This window comes from Myodes glareolus, chromosome 3 (genome assembly GCF_982192425.1).
Source record: "Myodes glareolus chromosome 3, mMyoGla1.1, whole genome shotgun sequence".
NCBI classification, from domain to species: domain Eukaryota; kingdom Metazoa; phylum Chordata; class Mammalia; order Rodentia; family Cricetidae; genus Myodes; species Myodes glareolus.
In genome coordinates, this window is record NC_142028.1 from 74,718,519 (window position 1) to 74,737,590 (window position 19,072).

General features: G+C 41.5%; 1 protein-coding gene across 1 annotated transcript; it reads left to right on the top strand.

The window, feature by feature from the left end:
* Positions 1 to 8,053: 8,053 nt before the first annotated feature.
* Positions 8,054 to 9,044, top strand: LOC125410760 (olfactory receptor 2A12-like). The gene has a single exon (XM_085698109.2). The coding sequence runs from the start codon at positions 8,097 to 8,099 to the stop codon at positions 9,042 to 9,044; it is 948 nt and encodes a 315-aa protein (XP_085554235.2). The 5' UTR covers positions 8,054 to 8,096.
* Positions 9,045 to 19,072: the final 10,028 nt, after the last annotated feature.

Consider the following 19,072-nt stretch of genomic DNA (forward strand, 5'->3'; position numbering starts at 1 on the left):
CCATTGGCATCCATCCTTAACTGAGCACCCATTTCCTGGATCTCAAAGTTGATATGATCAAATGTCAGTGTGAACACACAGCTATCTCCAATAGTTAGCACAATTAGTGAAATACAGGAAATACATGAAAGCACAAGTAGTTTACACAAGCAAATGACCCAAGTGGTCTTCTCTGGCTACTTCGCTTCCACGGGTGAGTCTTTGGTCCCCATGAGAAGTTCCCTATCGTGAACTGAGGAGAGGAGAGAGCTAGAAAACTCATAATGGGAATATGTGGTTCTATGTGACATTTCTATCAACCTGAACATAGCCAACAAAGCACTGTTCCCTGTTTCTGGGATGTGCTTGAAGGCAGAAGTGAGGAGAAACCCATCTAGGGACAGAACGCTGTCTATGACATTTGATTTGGAAGAACAAATTTCTCCCAGGTAAGAGTCTCTATTGATAAGTGCATTTTGGTCCAGGGGCTGGTTACATTGGTAATAAATATCCATGGAATATAATAGTAAAATTGGATAGAAGATAGATAGAATGATGTTGGAGAGATCTGTGAGTAACTTTCTTCAAAATGGGAAAGAATGGTAAGATGTTTCTGTCTCATGTGGACCCCATCAAAGGTGTCCTCAAGAGGAAAGAATATGAAGAACTGAGCTGATAGGTGACATTCTCTGCAGACACCTGTCTGCCCCTTCCCATGGTCATCCTCTTGCTGATTGTCATAGTCATCTTCACTTCCTTCTCTAGATATAAAACCAGAACACATTTTTGAAGTGCTCATCTTACCAAATGAGTATATTCTTACATGGTCCATTAATGAGGTGTTGTTAGCTGGGGACCAATTAAGAAGTCCCTGCTTGAGAGAGCTATGGAGCTGCTGTCTTCTCTTTTTCTCCAAGCTCACCATTCTTCTCCTATGGGCCTGTGGGTCTACCTAGTGCAGATGAAAACCTCTAGAGTTTGACTGTTCCTTCATGCTGACCTCTGGGGTAGCAACATGACCACCATGGAGTAGGCCAGGCTCTGAATAGCAGCAATGTTTTTTGTTAGACCCCATATACTGCCTTTAGGTTGAACTCACAATTAAACACGAGGTAGACATGGCAGATTCAGTCTCATTCAAAAGGCAAGTGCCCAGGCCCTGGAGTTAGTTCTACCATTTGCTAGCTGACAGACTTTTGCCAAATTGTTCAGATCTTCTGGGCCTTTGTACACTATCTGTGCAATGGGCAGATAGGACCATTCTTTTTTTTCTTTTTCTTTTTTATTGATTTTTTTGAGCTTTACATTTATTTCTGCTCCCCTCCCTGCCTCTCCTCTCCCCCCTACATGTTCCCAATTTACTTAGGAGATCTTGTCTTTTTCTACTTCCCATGTAGATTAGATCTATGTAAGTCTCTCTTAGTGCAGGTAGGGCCATTCTTGACAATATCTTGGTGCTGCAGTCCTTTAAAAAGAGAGGGTGTGCAATTCCTCGGGTGCAGCCGTGAGGCTCTGTTATGTCTGCTTGTCTTTTGGAGTTGTCACTCGGAAAGGTGTACAATTCCTCCCTTACTCGAGGGTTTGTTTTTTCACTCTTCTGTTTTACACTTTTGTCAGATACCAAATTTGCTTTCTGTGGGACTTTGGGATTTTTCACTTTTTCAAATTCTGTTCCCATTATGTAATTACTCTGCAGCCATGTTGCTGAATTCCATGTCTAATGCAAATGGTGTGTGTACCTCACTCCTCTTGAGCCTCTCCCTAAGAATCTATAATAAAATATCTAAGACTAAACTCAACAGAGCCAGGTTTGCTGTTTCTGTATGTGACGCTCAATTAGTTCTGTTTGCTTCTCTAGAAATGTGTTTTTTTTATCAATCCTGGGGGAGAAGAAGTTCTTCCTGGACTCAACTGCCTTCCAGAGATAGTCAGAATCAATAATAGGAGTGAGGAGAGTTGGAGTGAGAGCTGTGGAACAAGGCTTAGTAACAGCACTGCAGGGGCCAAGGTGCTTCTGATTAGAGCTGATTGTCAATTACTAAGGTGGAAATACACCCATCATGGCCAATGTCATGGTTGCAACACATGTCACTAAATAGCAGTTGAGATTACATATCATTATACAGTGTTTCATCCACCAAATGCACCACACTAAACAACTGCTAGAACACAGAGCCCAGGGAAATGGAGTTGCTCATCAGGATGTGCAGAGTTCAGAGATTTTGTTGGCTTCACTTTTTTTAATGCTATAATTCAGACTCTAACCTCAAGCATTCTATTCATTCAGGGGCTATACAACTGAGCCATACCTACACACTCTGTCTTGTTTCCAATACAATTTATTTAACTGTCATTTTATAATTAACTTTGACTATTAACTATGTTTAAGGAGCAGTTCACAGGAATTCTAGCCCCTTATCAATCAATTGCTCTCAGCAGGAAGTCTTTGTAGTCCAGTCATCTCCTTCTGAATCCTTGGGAAACCAAGACACAGGCAGATGCAGAGATGGAGATTAGAGGTCATAGAACACTGGCCAGATCTTGTCAGAGGGGCTGACATCACCACATTTTACTTTCTAGCCAGCCTAGAAAGAACAGAGGTTACTGTTGGAATTCTACAAAAAAGGCAACCAAGGCAGAATAACAGCAAGTTCAAAGAACGTACTCCAGAACTTGATATATTTGGACCCAAATTCTCATTTGTATCTAAAAGACATGAGCCCATCGGAGAGTTTTCTCACTCCATTGTCATGGGGATATCACTGCTGACTTCCATTTTGCTATGTCATGGTTGACTCTGTTTATTCATTTGCTTAAATGAGCATTTTCCCTGCATGAATGTGCATATTGCACATGCATACCTGGTTGCTGGGGAGGTCAGAGGAGTGCACCAGATCCTCTAGAACTGGGGCTATAGATGGTTGTGAGCTGTCATGCATGTGCTTGGAAACAAACTGGGTGTTCTGTAAAAGCAGTAAATCTACTTTGTCTCATAGCCACCCTCCAGCCCTGTTATTGATGACTCTTCATTAACACCAGAGTGACTGAGTAGCTTTCTCAGATGTTACATAGCTAAGAAGGGAGGGCTGGGATTGCCACAGGTAGCTGAGGAAGGAAGAGAAGTGTGACTCAAATATGGATTCACTGAGTGTCAGGGCTCAGGGTTTGGACAGTAAAAGAGGAATCAAAATGAGAGCTTAATTTCTAAACCTATGTAACCAGGTGACCAGATCCCACTTCTCTTCTCTGAGCTGCTCTTATTCCCCCATTAGTCTAGAAAAGGGAGCAGGTCACCATTACTCCTCCTGTGGGTCGTCTCCTTCAGCTCTGTCCCCAAGGGTCTCCCTGTAGTGCTCTTGTTGACAGCATCCAAGAATCGTCTTAGCATCTCTATAGGGAACAGAAATGGCCCTTTCCCATCACTCCTGGGGAAGCTCAGAGAGGAGGCAGAGTCATAAAACCTCAACAACTGATCCCAGTGGGAAGAGGCGAAGATGTCTGAGCTTGTCTTTGTTATGCGGGATTTTATAGGGGCCATCTTTTGGATCCAGGGCTGGTCTACTTGCAGAGGAAGTGAGAGACTCAGTCCCTTAAACTCTACAGCACCTTGGAATGTTTCTGGAGACTGAGCTGCCAAGTATCTGGAATCAGTTGTTTTATGGAGCTTCCTCTTAAGAACTAGAAACTGCCATCAGTGACACCTTCCCTGAATTTACAAGTGGTAAGATGGTCACTGGTGTTTGGCTTGTGGGTGGAGTTCAGGAAAGTGGGTCTAGAGATAATAATCAGTCTAACCATCCATCTTCGGATCCTCTGTGCGTACATCTCAAATTCCCCAGACCTCTTCCCACATTGCCTGCCCCTTTTCTTCTTTTTCTCAACTTTGCATCCTTACTTCCTTCTTCCTTCCTCCTGGTAATAGTTTAATAAATATTTACAGATAGTTTTTCAGTTTCAAATCATGTTGATAAAGAATATGGAGTCCTGAGTTCAGAGATCCCAAGTGAAGTAGAAAGCCATATCCCTGAGAGAGCAGTGATCATCAATGTCTTTAAAGGAGTTTTCACACACCACAGAATTACAGCTGAATGAACTTGGTAGACAGAGAAATCATATTTGTTTTGTTTTGCTGCTGGAAGGGTGGTGGTTAGTTTGCTCTAGCCTAGCTTGGCTTAATCTTGCTATATATTCGAGTATATTCTAGGATGCCTGATCCTAAACCATCCAGATTCACAATTTGTAGGTTGTGGCTAAGACATGCAGATTTTCTGACCTGTTACTCAATCCCGATGTCTTTATCTGTGAGTTCAGGGCTCATGGAATTGGGTCACCATCCTGCTGGGACACTGTAAGTGAAGTAGCCATAACAGGCTGCAGATCCCTAAATGGTGTCCCTGTGTCATAGAAATCAAACCTTGAATTCTCTTACCTCGGATCTTTCTACATTTACTCCATCCCAGGGCCTCCCACATTCAGACACAAGAGGATATCTTCTCATGAGAGCTGGTCTGTGACTAGCCATCCAGCTCTGTCCTAGGAAGGCTCTGGCTCATCCTGAGTCTCAATAGGCTCAGCTAGATGGACAATGTGAAGACTTTACCTTCTTCTCCTCCCCACTTCAGAGCCTGTGCGCCAGAAGCAGAGGTGACTGAGAGACAGACTCTGAAGTCACACCACCTAAACTCCCAAGTCTCTCTTATTGGGATTTTAATCTGTAATAAGATGCCCTCTCCAGGCTGTAGGTTTTCACCTAAAACACACAGGTAATAATTTTTCCTTCAGTGAATGTTGGCAGAGATGCTGCTTGTTCATTCCTGGCTACCCAGAACCAAAATAATTACACAGAATCTATATTATTTGCAATACTGTTTGGTCAATAGCTTAAGCATATTTCCAGATAGCTCCTATATCCTAAACTAACCTATCTCCATTAATCTGTGTATCACCATATGGTTGTGGCTTACCGGGTAAAGTTCTGTTCAGCGTCTGACATCGTCTCCAGCAGGGCTACATGGTGTCTCTCTGACTCTGCCTTCTTTCTCCCACCATTCAGTTTAGTTTTCCTGCCTAACTATATTCTACCCTGCCTATAGGCCCAAAATAACTTCTTTACTAACCAATGATATTCACAACATACAGAGGGGAATCCCGCATCACCTCCACTTTTCTGTCTAAATTAATACAGATTTCTGTGTGATTATTTCGTGATCTGAGCAGGTGGGAATAAACAAACTAACAGCTTCCCCCAACAAGTGAACTGTTGTGATTTTTAAGCTAAAGGTAGTGGAACAAATTGTAGAATATACAATTTACCCAAAAAAAAATATTAGTTGTTTTTATTGTAGTAAAGTTTAGGAAGTTACCCATACAGCCATATTCCATCAGAGATAAGTCTTTCAACACTGTGTAGGGTTTCACTTAACAAGAGAGTAACAAAAGGTTTATCCAGGTTGTTTGGTGTCAAAATTGATATCAGACTCCATTAGAATCCCCCCAGCAAATGAACAAGAAATGCAGAATGTAGCCTATCTGGATTTGGGTTGGAAGTGGTAGCACAAAGCAGGGAGATGTTCCTGGCTGACCTGAGTCCTTAAGTGGTCATAGTGTGGATGACATGGTGCAGGGAGTGGTCCCCTCCATGATGAGAAGCTAGGAACTTCTTAATGTATGTGAGAGACAGAGGTATGCGGGACACCAAGAGTGCATGCATTGGGATTTGTGAATGGAGAGACAGGAGATGGAAGAGACAGTTTCAAGCTGAGGCTTCACAGAGCAAGCAGGTTAGGAATGACCTGTGCATCTGCCTCAAATGACAGGCATGGGAGCTCATAAAAGGCTTTCAGCGGTCCAGATAGGAGCAGTAGGGAAAACTTTGAAAAACCACTGCATGAAACATGAAGAACTTGTTGAGGAAGAAAATGCCTATCACTGAGAAAGGAAAGTGGAGACAAAGTTCTGCCCCTAACCAAGAAATTATTTGCATTTGATCCCTGTCAGGAAGGGGACAATCAGTTTTCTTCAGTAGAGTGTCGCTGTGCTTATCAGTGACACTCTACTCCTGGATGCATGTCCAGGAGAAGCTAACCAACAGGAGACTGACTCCAGGGATTTGGTTTCAGTTTGATATTTTTGTTTTGCTTTTAGTTTTTTTTCTTTCATTTCTGTAGTTTGATATGTTTTAAAAATAGTACAGAAAAGACATAAAGTTAGGTGGAGAGGGTCTGGAAGAATTTGGAGGAGGGGAAGGATAAGATCAAAGTACATTATATGAAAAATAATTTTTAAAAGTTAAAGAAAAACTAAAGAATGTATTGGAGGAGAATGTAGAGTCAGGATGCACATGGAGACACTGATGTAGAAATGCCATGAGGGATGATGGGCTCCTGACCTGGGTAGAAGGGAAGGACAGCCATGAGGGTTATGAGCAGTAGACTGATCAGGAGAGGGGATGGGACGGGGAAATTGGAGATTGAAGATGCTTTGAAGTCTCATATTTCTACTCTCATCAAAAACAATTCCCACCATAATCATTGTCTTGCTGGTTAACAATAGTGGCATCCTAGTTCATACTATTGTGAGCAGTGTTTAGAAATTTCCCTTACATTTCTTTCCTTGAGCATGTATGTTGTATGTGTCTATGTGTTTACATATTGTTTCAGAAGTACAGTTGATATTTGTATTGCTGGGCAATGTATTAATATGTTCAACTTTAGGGAGCACAACCAGGCACACACTAAAGGCATCATTTTGATCCACTCTCCCACTGGATCCAGTTACTCTTGTCAACACTAGATTCTGTTATTGTAGCCAGGCTGGTAGGGGTGTGGTGATGTGAGACTAGGAAGAGGAGGTGGGCGTTGGTGCTGGGCTGTTCTTTTGTAGTTTCCAGATGTGTAATGGTGCTGAGAACCTTCATCAAGTACTCAATAGACAGCTGCCTGTGAAATGCCCTTTAAATATGGTTCACTGCTCTACTGGAACATCTGTTGTTATGTTTCTGTTTTTTAAGTTTTGTACAAACATTTTGAGGGTTTTTTTTTTGCTTATTCTAGATTATTGCTACTTTTTCCTTGAAGGAAATGTTCTTTTAAGAAATCTTACCTTTGTTTCCCCTAAAATGATAGATATATTTATATAAATTGAATCAGAAAATGTAGTTTCTTTAGGTTGATCACTTAAAGCAATATTACACCTGTAATTGATTGTTTGTGTGCAGAGGGAGGTAGGAGAAAAAGAAAGTAATAACTTTCCTGCTCACATATCCACACGATCCATCAGCATTCCCTGGGTAGACGATAATGTCTCCAGTGCATTCCACATGTGACCTTCTGAGTTACTCATAGGACTGTTTGTGTGTGGGCCTGTGTCTGACTGACATTTGTTCTGTCTTCTTCGTCTACTTGTTTACTGTTTTACATATGTCTGTGGTGTGTGTGTGTGTGTGTGTGTGTGTGTGTGTGTGTGTGTTGTCAGAGACTGACCTGGGATCCTTCCTTAGTTGTTCTCACCTTATTCGTTGAGTCAGAATCTCTCAGTTGACCCCAGTGCTCATCATTTCAGTTGGTGTAGGCATCCCTCTTGTTCTGGGGATCCTATGTCTCTGCCAACTGGAGCTGGAATGAGAATGTGAGATTGCACATGACCTGTCATATGTTATGTGCTGTTTCCAGGAGTTCTGTGACATGCTTTAGATAGTCATCATAATCCTGAGAAAGGAGTGTCTTCAGCCAAATTTTATAGATGAAGAGACTGTGGCATTGGGAGGACCAGTAACTTGAGAATGGGCAGAACTGAACAGTGTGCTCAGAACCACATCTCCTTCTTTCTTTTCTTAATTAAAGAGGATTATTTTTATTTATTTTATGTATATATCTATTTGCCTACATGCATACCTGTGCATCATGTGTGTGTGTGTCATACCTGTGGAGGTCAAAGGAGGAAGTCAGATCACCTGAAACTGGAGTCACACAACTCTGAGCTGTCTGATTCCCTACAACAGCAGTCGGTGCTCTTAACCTTTTAGCCATCTCGCCAGCCTGTATCTTCCATTTCTACCTTTATAGCTGGCCTGTGTCAGGTGACTCACAGACAAATGTGATTCTCTTACAGCCTGCACCATGTGGATGATTCCAGGACAGAACCAAACCAGGGTTTCTGAGTTTATCCTGCTTGGCTTCTCCAGTGACCCCACAACCAACAGCATCCTCTTCACTGTGTTCCTTCTCATCTACCTGAGCTCAGTCATGGGCAATGGGCTCATCGTCATGCTGATCTGCCTGGATATACATCTGCACACTCCCATGTACTTTTTTCTCTGTATCCTTGCCATTTTGGATATGAGCTATGTCACCACCACCATGCCCCAGATGTTGGTGCATCTTCTTTCTCATTCTCAGACCATCTCCTTTGCTGGCTGCTGGATGCAGATGTATGTGTTTGGTGCTCTGGCTACTACTGAGTGCACCTTGTTTGTTGTCATGGCTTATGACAGGTATGTGGCCATTTGCTACCCACTGCATTATACTGTCATTCTCAACTGGGGACTGTGCAGACGGTTGGCATCTGGTTCTTTAGTCTGTGGTTTCCTCTCTGCTTTGTTACATACTTTCTTCACCATGAGTCTACCGTATTGTGGTCCCAACAAAGTCAACCACTACTTCTGTGAAGGTCCTTCAGTGCGTAGCCTGGCTTGCATGGATACCCACCTCATTGAGATGGTGGATCTGATCTTGAGTGTTTTTGTGGTTGTTACCCCAATTTCCCTCATAGTGGCCTCCTATGTTCATATTGCCATGGCAATTCTCAAGATCAAGTCCACCCAAGCCCGTTTCAAGGCCTTTTCTACCTGTGCCTCCCACCTAACTGTGGTCACACTCTTCTATGGTCCAGCCTCTTACATCTACATGAGACCCAACTCCAGCTACTCCCCTGAGCGAGACAAGCAGATCTCACTCTTTTACAATGCCTTTACCGCCTTGCTCAACCCTGTGGTCTACAGTCTGAGGAACAAGGACATCAAGAGGGCATTTCTCAAGGTGATGGGATACAATAGGGTGGACAACTGAACTAGGATCCAGGAGAAGCTGGAGTGGAGTATTCACTTTTTGAGACAGGGATAGTAGTGTCTTATGTAACTGGTCTGTGCCTTTCTACCAATATAGTACTTGGTAACTGGAACAAACCACTGTGAAACCAAGGTGGCTGTCTTGATTAACAGGCTCACTAAGGTACCAGTCCAAACACCTCAGTAATCTTACTGGATTAAAACTGAAAATATTCATCTGTTCCTCATGTTTGTAGCTGTTGGTTGTGAGTGACCTTCTGTCCTCTCACATCCATCCTGAAGGAGGAACATTATGTCCAACATGTCAGCCTAGAACAGAAGAGAAGGAACAGTGAGCAAAATCCCAATGATTCAGCTTCTGAAGAGTGGCCTGATTCTCTTTCCACACTCTTTTGACCAAAACAAGTAGTATGGTCCAGCCTGACAGTCAGCAGGAGATAGGATGGTTTTTGTGTAAAAAGAAGCAATACTAGTTTTTTGGCCATGGTCTGTTACATTGTTTCCTGTACCTAGAAGCCAACAAGTGATCATTATTTAAACTGGTATAGTTCACAGCAAACAAAGCATACCTATAAACCAACACAGAACATGCTAAATGTGGATAGCATGATATTACAAAACTTTAGGGTGCGGCACTATAGTCTTTTCAGGACATGTGTTTTCAGGACAGAGATAAGATGATAGTTTGTGGGACAGAACCAATATAACTCAGAGAACTAACTTCACACATAAATTCAGTGTGATCTATGTAGATACATGACGACTTCTTTTGTCAAATGCTGCAATGCTGGAAATGAAGGCAGCAGGGTTCTCGCCAGAGCCTTCCAACATCTGCTCCAATTTTCAGGCTGCACCTATGGGCAGGCTCCACTGTTGGCTGCTGTCTGCTGCCTCTCGTTCTACTCTTGGATGGTGGTGGGTATGGATTGCCTCTTGTCTTCAGAGTAGCTCTTACCTGACCAATCAGCAAACTCCTCTCTGATTCAGTGTCTGTGATATTCTTTCCTAAGCAGGCCTGAATTCTTCCAATTATATTGTGTGCTCACATATTTTTGGATAATGGGTACCTTTCATTTATAGTTAGTACTCATTACTATGTTTTACTTATATATGTGTTTTAATCCTCACATATCCTGGACTAGGCTGGAACTTTCTCCGTTCCTAAAGATAACCCTGAATTTTTGAAATTCCTGCCTCCACCTCCCCAGTGCTGTGATGATTTTGAAGGGGCACCATAACTCAGTGTTTTTCTTCTATGATGATGTCCTTTGTGGTTTAAAAGTTTTCACTTTGGTAAAATACAATTAATGCCTTTTTGGAGGTTGATTCACTCCACGTAGCCCTGCCTGGACTGGAACTCTCAAGGTTGACCAGGCCGGCCTTAAACTCTTGTAGTTCCTCTAGCCTCTGCCTCAGGCAGTCCGGGATTAAAGGCGCACGCCACCACTCAGGGCCAAGTCCTTTTATCTCTCGTCATTTTGCAGTATATCCAGGAAATGGCTTCTCGATTGCGTGGCATGAAAATTCACTCCTGTGTTTTGCTTTTAAAGTTTCTTTTATAGTTTGATCCATTCTGAAATAACTTTGTGTATGGTGCTGTTAAACATGAGATTTTCAAGAGACGAACCAATTCCCCAACTTTGAGTCAAATTTGAAAGCAAAAACATAAGGGCCAAATGCCCTATCATGGCTGGCATCAGAATTGTTATCTAGAAGGAACCTGGAAATTGATGGGACCCCAGTCATTCATCTCATGTCTCCTTTTGTAATTTTTTTTATATATCCAGGTTATAATCCTTGATGATTTGTATAGAAATAATTTTTTCTTAAGAATGCATAATACATATTTGTTCTGTACGAAGAAACCCAAATGCCCTATCATACTGTGGAACTATTTCAGTTAACGAATGTACTTGTTGGTAAATCTGTGCCCATTTTCCTAGTATGCCGATTGGCATGATAAGTAGTCATTTTGTCCCCTATGCCAGGGAGTTTCCTTTTGACTTAGTGTTTCACCTGTTGAGGGGAGGGAGGGATGTGTACTATTTTCTGTAACTACATCCAGCTGAAACTAGGGCACATTTATCAGAGCCTAGGAACGCTGAAATGCTAGTCAAAGGCTGGGAAATGGGGCGCTCATCAGAAACACCTGGTACCCTGCCCCAGCTGAAGAGACAGGGAACAATCACATCAGCTGGCCTGGTTCACATCAGCTTTCAGCAAGTCTAGAGCTCAGCAACTTGCAGTCCGCAGGTGATTGCTGGATAGTGTCTGCCAGCCAAGTGGAAATCTGCTGAAACAAATACAGACTGCGGACAGAAGTTAAAATTTAGGAACTTAGAGGAAAACCTTGCATTTGTAACTTTCAGGCCCATAGTTCTAGTAATTAGGGAAGGGAACGAGCCTCAAGACCAGGGGAGCAATCCCATCCTCAGGAATAAACAAGTAGGGGAACTCAGACTGTACTTATCAGGAGTCCATCGACCTGTGACAGGTGGATCCAGGTCTTATGACTTCTTTAACCCCGTGAAGCTTACATGAACTTTTAGTTCACAAAAAGTAAAATTTCTAGATATGTTAGCATTAATCTTTATTGGAATCCACATTATAAAATATCTGATATAGGCTCACACCTTTGGGTACCATCAAAAACTATATAGGCTTGGATTAAAAAGCATGAACATTTTTTTCCTTTGTCCAGAGAGTCAGATATATTGATAGGATGAGATAATTTTGGCTCGATGAGAATCACCTTTAAGTCTATATTTAGAAAACAAATAAAATATTTAAAATCTTGAGCTTATGAATGAATGAAGTGCTGTACCAGCTTATCAGAACTCCATTGATCAATGCTAAAATGCTGAACTTTTGAAATCTTAATGCAACAACAGCATAGAAGAGGAAAGAATTCTGTAACAATTCCCAGTTTTCACATGCCTTAAATTTCCTTCTTATACATTTACACCTTGCATTTACACACCTGTAACCATTTTCTTAGACCCTCAGGATTTGTATGGACTTTAAACCTTTCTCTTTCCATACAATAACTTGCCAGTGACATGAGAAATTATTATTGAGAACAGTCATTGCAAGGCATGTTCCTTTATTGAAAAGTTACTCCTGAAACCTATTTGTTCTTTAATGTGAAGCCTTAAATGTTAGCAAGGCAACTCTATTTTTTGTTAACAAGAGATCTAGTAGCTCTAAGTCAAGTAACAAGGTGGCTACAGCCTTGGGGGAGGAGCTGGGGGAGGAGCTGGCTGTCTCCTGCTCCTGACTGGCAAAGGTACAGTTAGTCCAGTCATCAATGCCGGCAGATATCTGAGAAGGATTTATACAGCAGGAAGTATGATCCAAGTGGCCTGTGTATCAATTAATATTACAGAGACAAGTCCATAGTCAATTATCTACACATTCATCCCAGCTTTCTGTGTTCTCCAAGGCATTGAGAGCAGAAGTACCAGGACAGCAGTAGGTTTCAGACACCAGGTTCAGAAGATGAGAGGTTTTTCCTGTGGAGGAGGAATGTGGGGGACTAATCTTGCTTTGTCTAGACAAAGTGGGGCAATCAACTCTGCAGTGTCATGCTTGTCCACAGTTTGGACTGGGCCCTGGCAACTGGTTAGGCATTGAGGCAATCTTTCCAAGTGGTTAGCAATATCACAATCCAGGTGCAGTCATTATCAATGTGCCCATTATCTTCTTGGAGACCAGGAGGGTCACTGTAAGATCTTGGAGTTTCTGTCTGTCATAATAAGTTTAAACATCATAAATGCCAGATTCACCAAATCTCTGACAAGTTTTTCTGAGCTAAAGAACACTTGCCTGTAGTGTGGAGCTGCAGACAGGCCTGCTTTTTGTCCCGCCCGGCTCCCACATGGCTGGCTTAGCCCCGGAAATAATAACACACAAATTGTATTCATTTAAACATTAAATGAATGGCCCACTATCTCTAGAGAGTTAGTTACTGGCTAACTCTCACATCTTGATTAACCCATTTCTAATAATCTGTGTAGCACCACGAGGTGGTGGCTTATCAGAAAAGATTCAGCATGTCTGACCTGGTGGCTGGCTCCATGGCGTCTGCCTCATTGCCCTCTTCCCAGCATTCTGTTCTGTTCATTCCACCTACCTAATTTCCTGTCCTATCAAAGGGCCAAGGCAGTCTCTTTATTAACCAATGAAAATAACACATAGAAAGAAGGCCCACCTACATCATTTCCCCTTTTTTTATTTAAACAAAAAAATGCTTTCACTTTAACATAGTAAAATTACATATAACAAAACAGTTATCGAGTAAGAATTACAGTTACAATATTTATATCTATTTTATCTTTATCATAATAATGGAAAACTATAACTATAATTAACCATTCTTCAACTCCATCAAAGACTCCAGAAGGATATAATATTACATAAGTAAACAAGAAGTAAGCAACTTCCAAAACTCTAGAAATGACAGAGACCTCTTGCTCCCTGGACAGTCACCCAAAGTTCCTCTGTACCATTGGGGCATCCATCTTCAGCCTACAGGCCCATAGTATCCAGAGACATTTCCATGAAGCAGGAAATTTCAAAGGCAGTTCAGTCACTAACTGCTGTGTCCTGCAGAATGTCTCGCAGACTCTTTCATGAATCAGGAACCCCAAAAGATCATCTCACCTTTAGGCAAGTTCAGCAGTCCTCTCTCTGCGGGTTTTCTGTGTCCAGTTTATACAACAGTCCAGGCAAGAGCAGTTTCTTGCCCAAATGGCTAACCAATTCCATAAGCAACCTCTTCGATGCCCATCTTCCTCTTGAAGTAGATTGGTGCTGCCAGGAGCAGACGGGTCTCGTTGTCATGAAAAGCCCTAAGTTATTAAAACATTAAATGCCATGTTCTGTAGTCTTTGAAAGATATGAAGAATGCCTATCTGAAATATATCTATGCACATCTAGAAAATCAAACTAACATTACTACAAGCTTGACTATTATCGATGATTATTCATTAACAACCTATATTTTTAATTATACATTGCATTTTTAAATGAACTATACAATCACAATACCTCAATCAAGATCAGAAATATGTATACATATAAAAAATTGACCTTAAAATCCATACCAATGCAAATTATTCATATCTATATCATATTCCCCTTTAAATGTAAAAGAACATTTATAAGTAATATTTGGGAATATGGATATAGTTATTTCTCTCCAAACTTCTTCCTGTTGTATAGGAGCGCTGTTAATCAGGTCTTTCATGGCATAAACTGTGTGCTAGATTCATCTCAGTCAGCAGTTGAGCAGAGTAATTTCTTGAGGGTGTTCATAGCAACCTTTCAGGAGGACGGTGTCTATCATACCATATTGGGATAGAAGCAATCCACAGGGTCTCATCCTCTGTGAAAACAAAAGAAGAACTTTTCCAAAGCATCATAACCTTAGGTCCAAATTTTGAAGTCAAGGTATTTTCAAAATATCTATCTTGGATTCGTTCAGCAGCATTTATAAACAAATATCTTTTAGCAGCTGTTGCTTCTTCCTCAGCATTCAAACAATTCAAAGAGAGCAGAATAGCGTACAGTATCAAGATTCTCTGTGTATTTTCCATCTTTATGCAGCTTTATTTTAACCTCTATTTCTTTTATTTTTACTTTTACTTTTTGACACAGGTTCTCTGTATATCTTTGTCCTGGAATAACTCTGTCTCTTTAGACCAGGCTTGCATTGAACTCACAAAGATCCTTCAGTCTCTGCCTCCCCAGTGCTGGGATTAAAGGTGTGTGCTACAACACCTTGAATTCACAGAGATCTGTCTGTCTCTACCTCCCAGTCATTGGGATTAAAGGTGTGTGCTACCATACCTTGAAGTCACAGAGGTCAATCTACCTTTGCCCCTTGAAGTCACAGAGGTCAATCTACCTCTGCCTCCCAGACATTGGGATTAAAAGTGTGTACCACCACACCCAACTACTCTTTCCTTTTTTTTACTTTAAGAATTTTAACCTTTAACCTGCATATATTATTAACACACTGTAAAACATTTAGAGGTTTCGCCTGGCTCCCGTACAGCTAGCTTAGCTCCGGAAATAATAACACACAAATTGTATTCATTTAAACATTAAATGAATGGCCCACTATCTCTAGAGAGTTAGTTACTGGCTAACTCTCACATCTTGATTAACCCATTTCTAATAATCTATGTAGCACCACGAGGTGGTGGCTTACCAGGAAAGATTCAGCATGTCTGACCTGGTGGCTGACTCCATGGCATCTGCCTCATTGCCCTCTTCCCAGCATTCTGTTCTGTTTACTCCACCTACCTAATTTCCTGTCCTATCAAAGGGCCAAGGTGGTCTCTTTATTAACCAATGAAAATAACACATAGACAGAAGGCCCACCTACATCACTTGCCTGTGTTTTAGTTACTTGTTTTAGGCTATACCTTGATAACATATACAGGAGGCTAAATGAAGCTTTTCCTGTAACTATATATATATATATATATAGCATGACTACAGCTATAGATCTGAACATATTCAAACTTAATCATCTTCAACAGTTTATAATAAAAATAAGTTTCTGAAATGAAGTTCAAATCATGAATACAACCCATAGGAAGATTGGCAACTTTATTGTCTTGGTCCTTAAATAGTATATTTGGTATAATGGTATATATATTATATTTTTATAGAATAAAAAAGTTTATTGTATGACTCAGTATACCAGAATAGCTTCAGGTTAGCAATGTTAGCAAAAATCAAGGAACTTAGGGATCGTTTGTTTGTTTTGTTTTTAAGACAGTGTTTCTTTGTGTAGCCCTGGCTGTCCTGTAACTCACTGTGTAGACAAGACTAGCCTCAGACTCATAGATTCGCCTTAGGCATACATTCTTAAATAAGTCTCTGTTAGCCTGAACAGAACTTAGGCAAGGCTAGACCTTTTGCAAGTCTACTTAGGTCGTCATCTTGCTGCATCCCAAGATAGAAATACCTCAGTCTCTAGTGTTTAGTATTTGGTGCTCAGAGCTATGGCCCTAATTTTGGTCTTTTATTTATTTATTTATCAATATCACATATTATTAGACATTATGTTAGCTTATAAATTTAAAATGTCCCATAGCCTTATAAACGTAAATATTTTTAAAAGCTGTTCCTTAAAAATATCCAGTTATTTCAATTTAAATTTTCTGTAAACTCCAAAATTTCTTTTCAAAAAAGTTTAACATCTCTCAAAATAAAGTACTTTTTTTAATTTCAAGAGTGAAGACACAGGGAACAACCATAACCTTTTGCACAAGGCAAAACCAAGCTCCGACAGTGCAGACAATTCCCTGTCTCTCAAACAATACCACCACCTGGGTGACCCTTATGTTACAAAGTTTGGCTGTCAGCAAGCTATGATTATGCACATGAACACATGAAGGTACAGTTTTAATACCTCATTAAACAAGCATTGTTTTTAATTCCTATCTTTTTCTAAACTTTGTTTTAAAAACAAGAGTGAAATTTTCATACAACAATCTTATCCCAATTCAAAAGCATCTTTGGAGACCTGTTGTCTCCTTGGTCAGTCCATACCACATAGTTACCCTTAATCAAGATGGCAGTGAAGCCATAGGATATCCTTCTTCTGCAAACCTAGCTAAGATGGCTGCTATCCATGTGGCTGCCTAAGGTGGCAGGTCACATGTTGCTTATATCCCCAAATGGAATCATGCCATGTGGTTCCCTTAAGATTAACTACACACAGACTTTTTAACGGTCATCCCCATGTTATAAGTTTTAAGTTAACTTTTGTTACAGATATTACAGATTTTTAGCCATACCCAATAAATTTATAAGCCAATAATCTCCTTAGATGTTCTACTTTTTTCTTTTTTTCCTTTTACACTTTTTGACCCTGGACATAGATACTTTACAAGCGTGCCTGAGTCTGAAAAAGGGTGAGTCATAACCAATATCCACAGACATCCTTTCAATAAAGTAGAACAGCATAACCAACTCTAATATAATCCATACCCAGATCACATTTGAGTCTCTATTACTTCAGATCCAATGGTCAGAAAGTGCAGAGATAATTTCTGAGCCCAGGTGATAAGCAGTCAGAGAAACAGCAGTGGGCTCACTCATTCAAGAACGCTCAGAAACCAAGCTGTCGTAGCCACTCTCATACTTTCAAAACAGAAAGATAAAACTTTCCTCACCTCCTCCAGTGCTATAATTTTGGGATGGGGTGCCTTTGTAGCTGCCCCTGAATCCAATTCCCACAGGCACAGTGGTGCTGAGGTAGAGCTGACCCCTGGCTTCCTTGTGGGGACCCCAGGCTCTTCAAAGCTGCCCATTGGTCCCAGATATTGCATTCTGCATCCTACACACTGCCATTGAATCCCAGGCTCCCCAAACTCTGCTGTTTTAGGAGTGGCCTTTGGAGCAGCCTATCAGTCCTGTCATTTGTCTATCCAGTCTCCCTGAGTCATAATTCATAACAACAGGTTCACCACAAGACAAGACACAGAGTCAAAGTGACAACAGAAAACATAGAGACAAATGGCAACAGAGAGCCCAAGACAATGATGTTTAGCAATTGGCACCCTCTGCTTCAGACCACCAGTTTGACCAAAAGGAAGTCTCCTTGTATTCTCGTATAACCCAGGTGCTAGGAACCCATAAGAGGCTGGGCCTTTCTGAGTTTCCTTGGCTCCCAAATCCAATGTCATGGAATGCCCCTATGGTTCCTCAGCTCTGACGTGCAGCCTAGGCATTGGAATCCTGATGACCAACACCATGTGCTGGATCTCTCTGATATGTTCAATAATATTTGCCCAGATGTCACCTGGGGTTCCTTGGGACACCAAGATCAGGAGAGAGAATCTGGTAGCTCTAGCTGAACTCTCAATTAACCAGAAATTATCAGTGAATCATAGGACATATCCCTTTACCCTGAGTGAGAGAGCACAGACCTCATCAGGTTCTCCATGTTCCCAGATAGAGTACCCCACAACCAGAATCTAGAAACCAGGCAGAAAGTGGCAAAGGAAGCTAGCTTTAAAAAAGCATTCATTATGTGCCAAAAAGATCTCCATAAAAAATTACTTGCTATCTCATTTTTCCAACATGACTGTTCAAGAGGAGGGGGCTCCCAGAGCCAGAGTGAAGAGCCTAGCTCCAGAATTTGGGATGGAATGGTCTTTGTTATTTCACTGGTGGTCTCTAAATGTTAATCCTGAGAGTCACAAGAGAAAAACCAATTGCACAGTTTTAAACCAAATTTGAAGCAACCTTTAATTAAATAAGGACTATTATGATTATGACATAAGTGGGACCCTGATGGGCCCTTGGCGGATTGTGGGCAGGAGACAAATTGCCATGCAGCCACATTTAGAGTGCAGAGTTTATTTAGAAGAGGGTAGAGGAAAGGGAAGGGAGAGAGACAGAGACAGAAAGGAAGAGAAAGAGTGGGAACTAGAGAGGCAAAGGCCTACTTCCCTCTTCAGAGAAATGGCAGGAAAGAAAGAGAGTGGGAATAGGTAGAGCTTGTCTCTTAAAGGGGCAGGGTACTGTCTGCCATGTACACAGCATGGTGCCGGGTGTGATACACTATGCCAGGTTCCCAAGAGGCAGGGCCAATGTGTGCCTTGATGCTAACAGTCCTCCCTTCTGTTTTATTAAAAAAGTAAGGAGTTCGGCATGACAGATTAAGGGAATGAGAGTGTCAAGTCCTCAAGACTGCTTCCTGCTGACCTGGGGGAGCATCAACTATCTCTGGGGGAACCTGAGAAAGCTGGATGCTGCCACATCCTGAGGTGAGTGGTGATTTCACTGTTGTCCAGGCTCCATGGAGGTCTCTGGCACCTCTTAGGCCTGGCAAGATGTTGACAGATCCGAGGACAAGAATAAGCTTAGGGAAAGAAATTTTATTTCTTTAGGTCCTGGTGATTGAGTGGGAGGGTGTCAGAACTGGAGAAAGATAGGGGGAGTTGGGCTCTTAGGGTCTGATCATTGAGGGAGGAATGCATCTGACCTGTTCAAGGTAAATCCTCC

Coding starts and splice junctions, on each gene's coding strand:
- LOC125410760 (XM_085698109.2), top strand. CDS start 8,097: ATGTGGATGATTCCAGGACAGAACCAAACCAGGGTTTCTGAGTTTATC.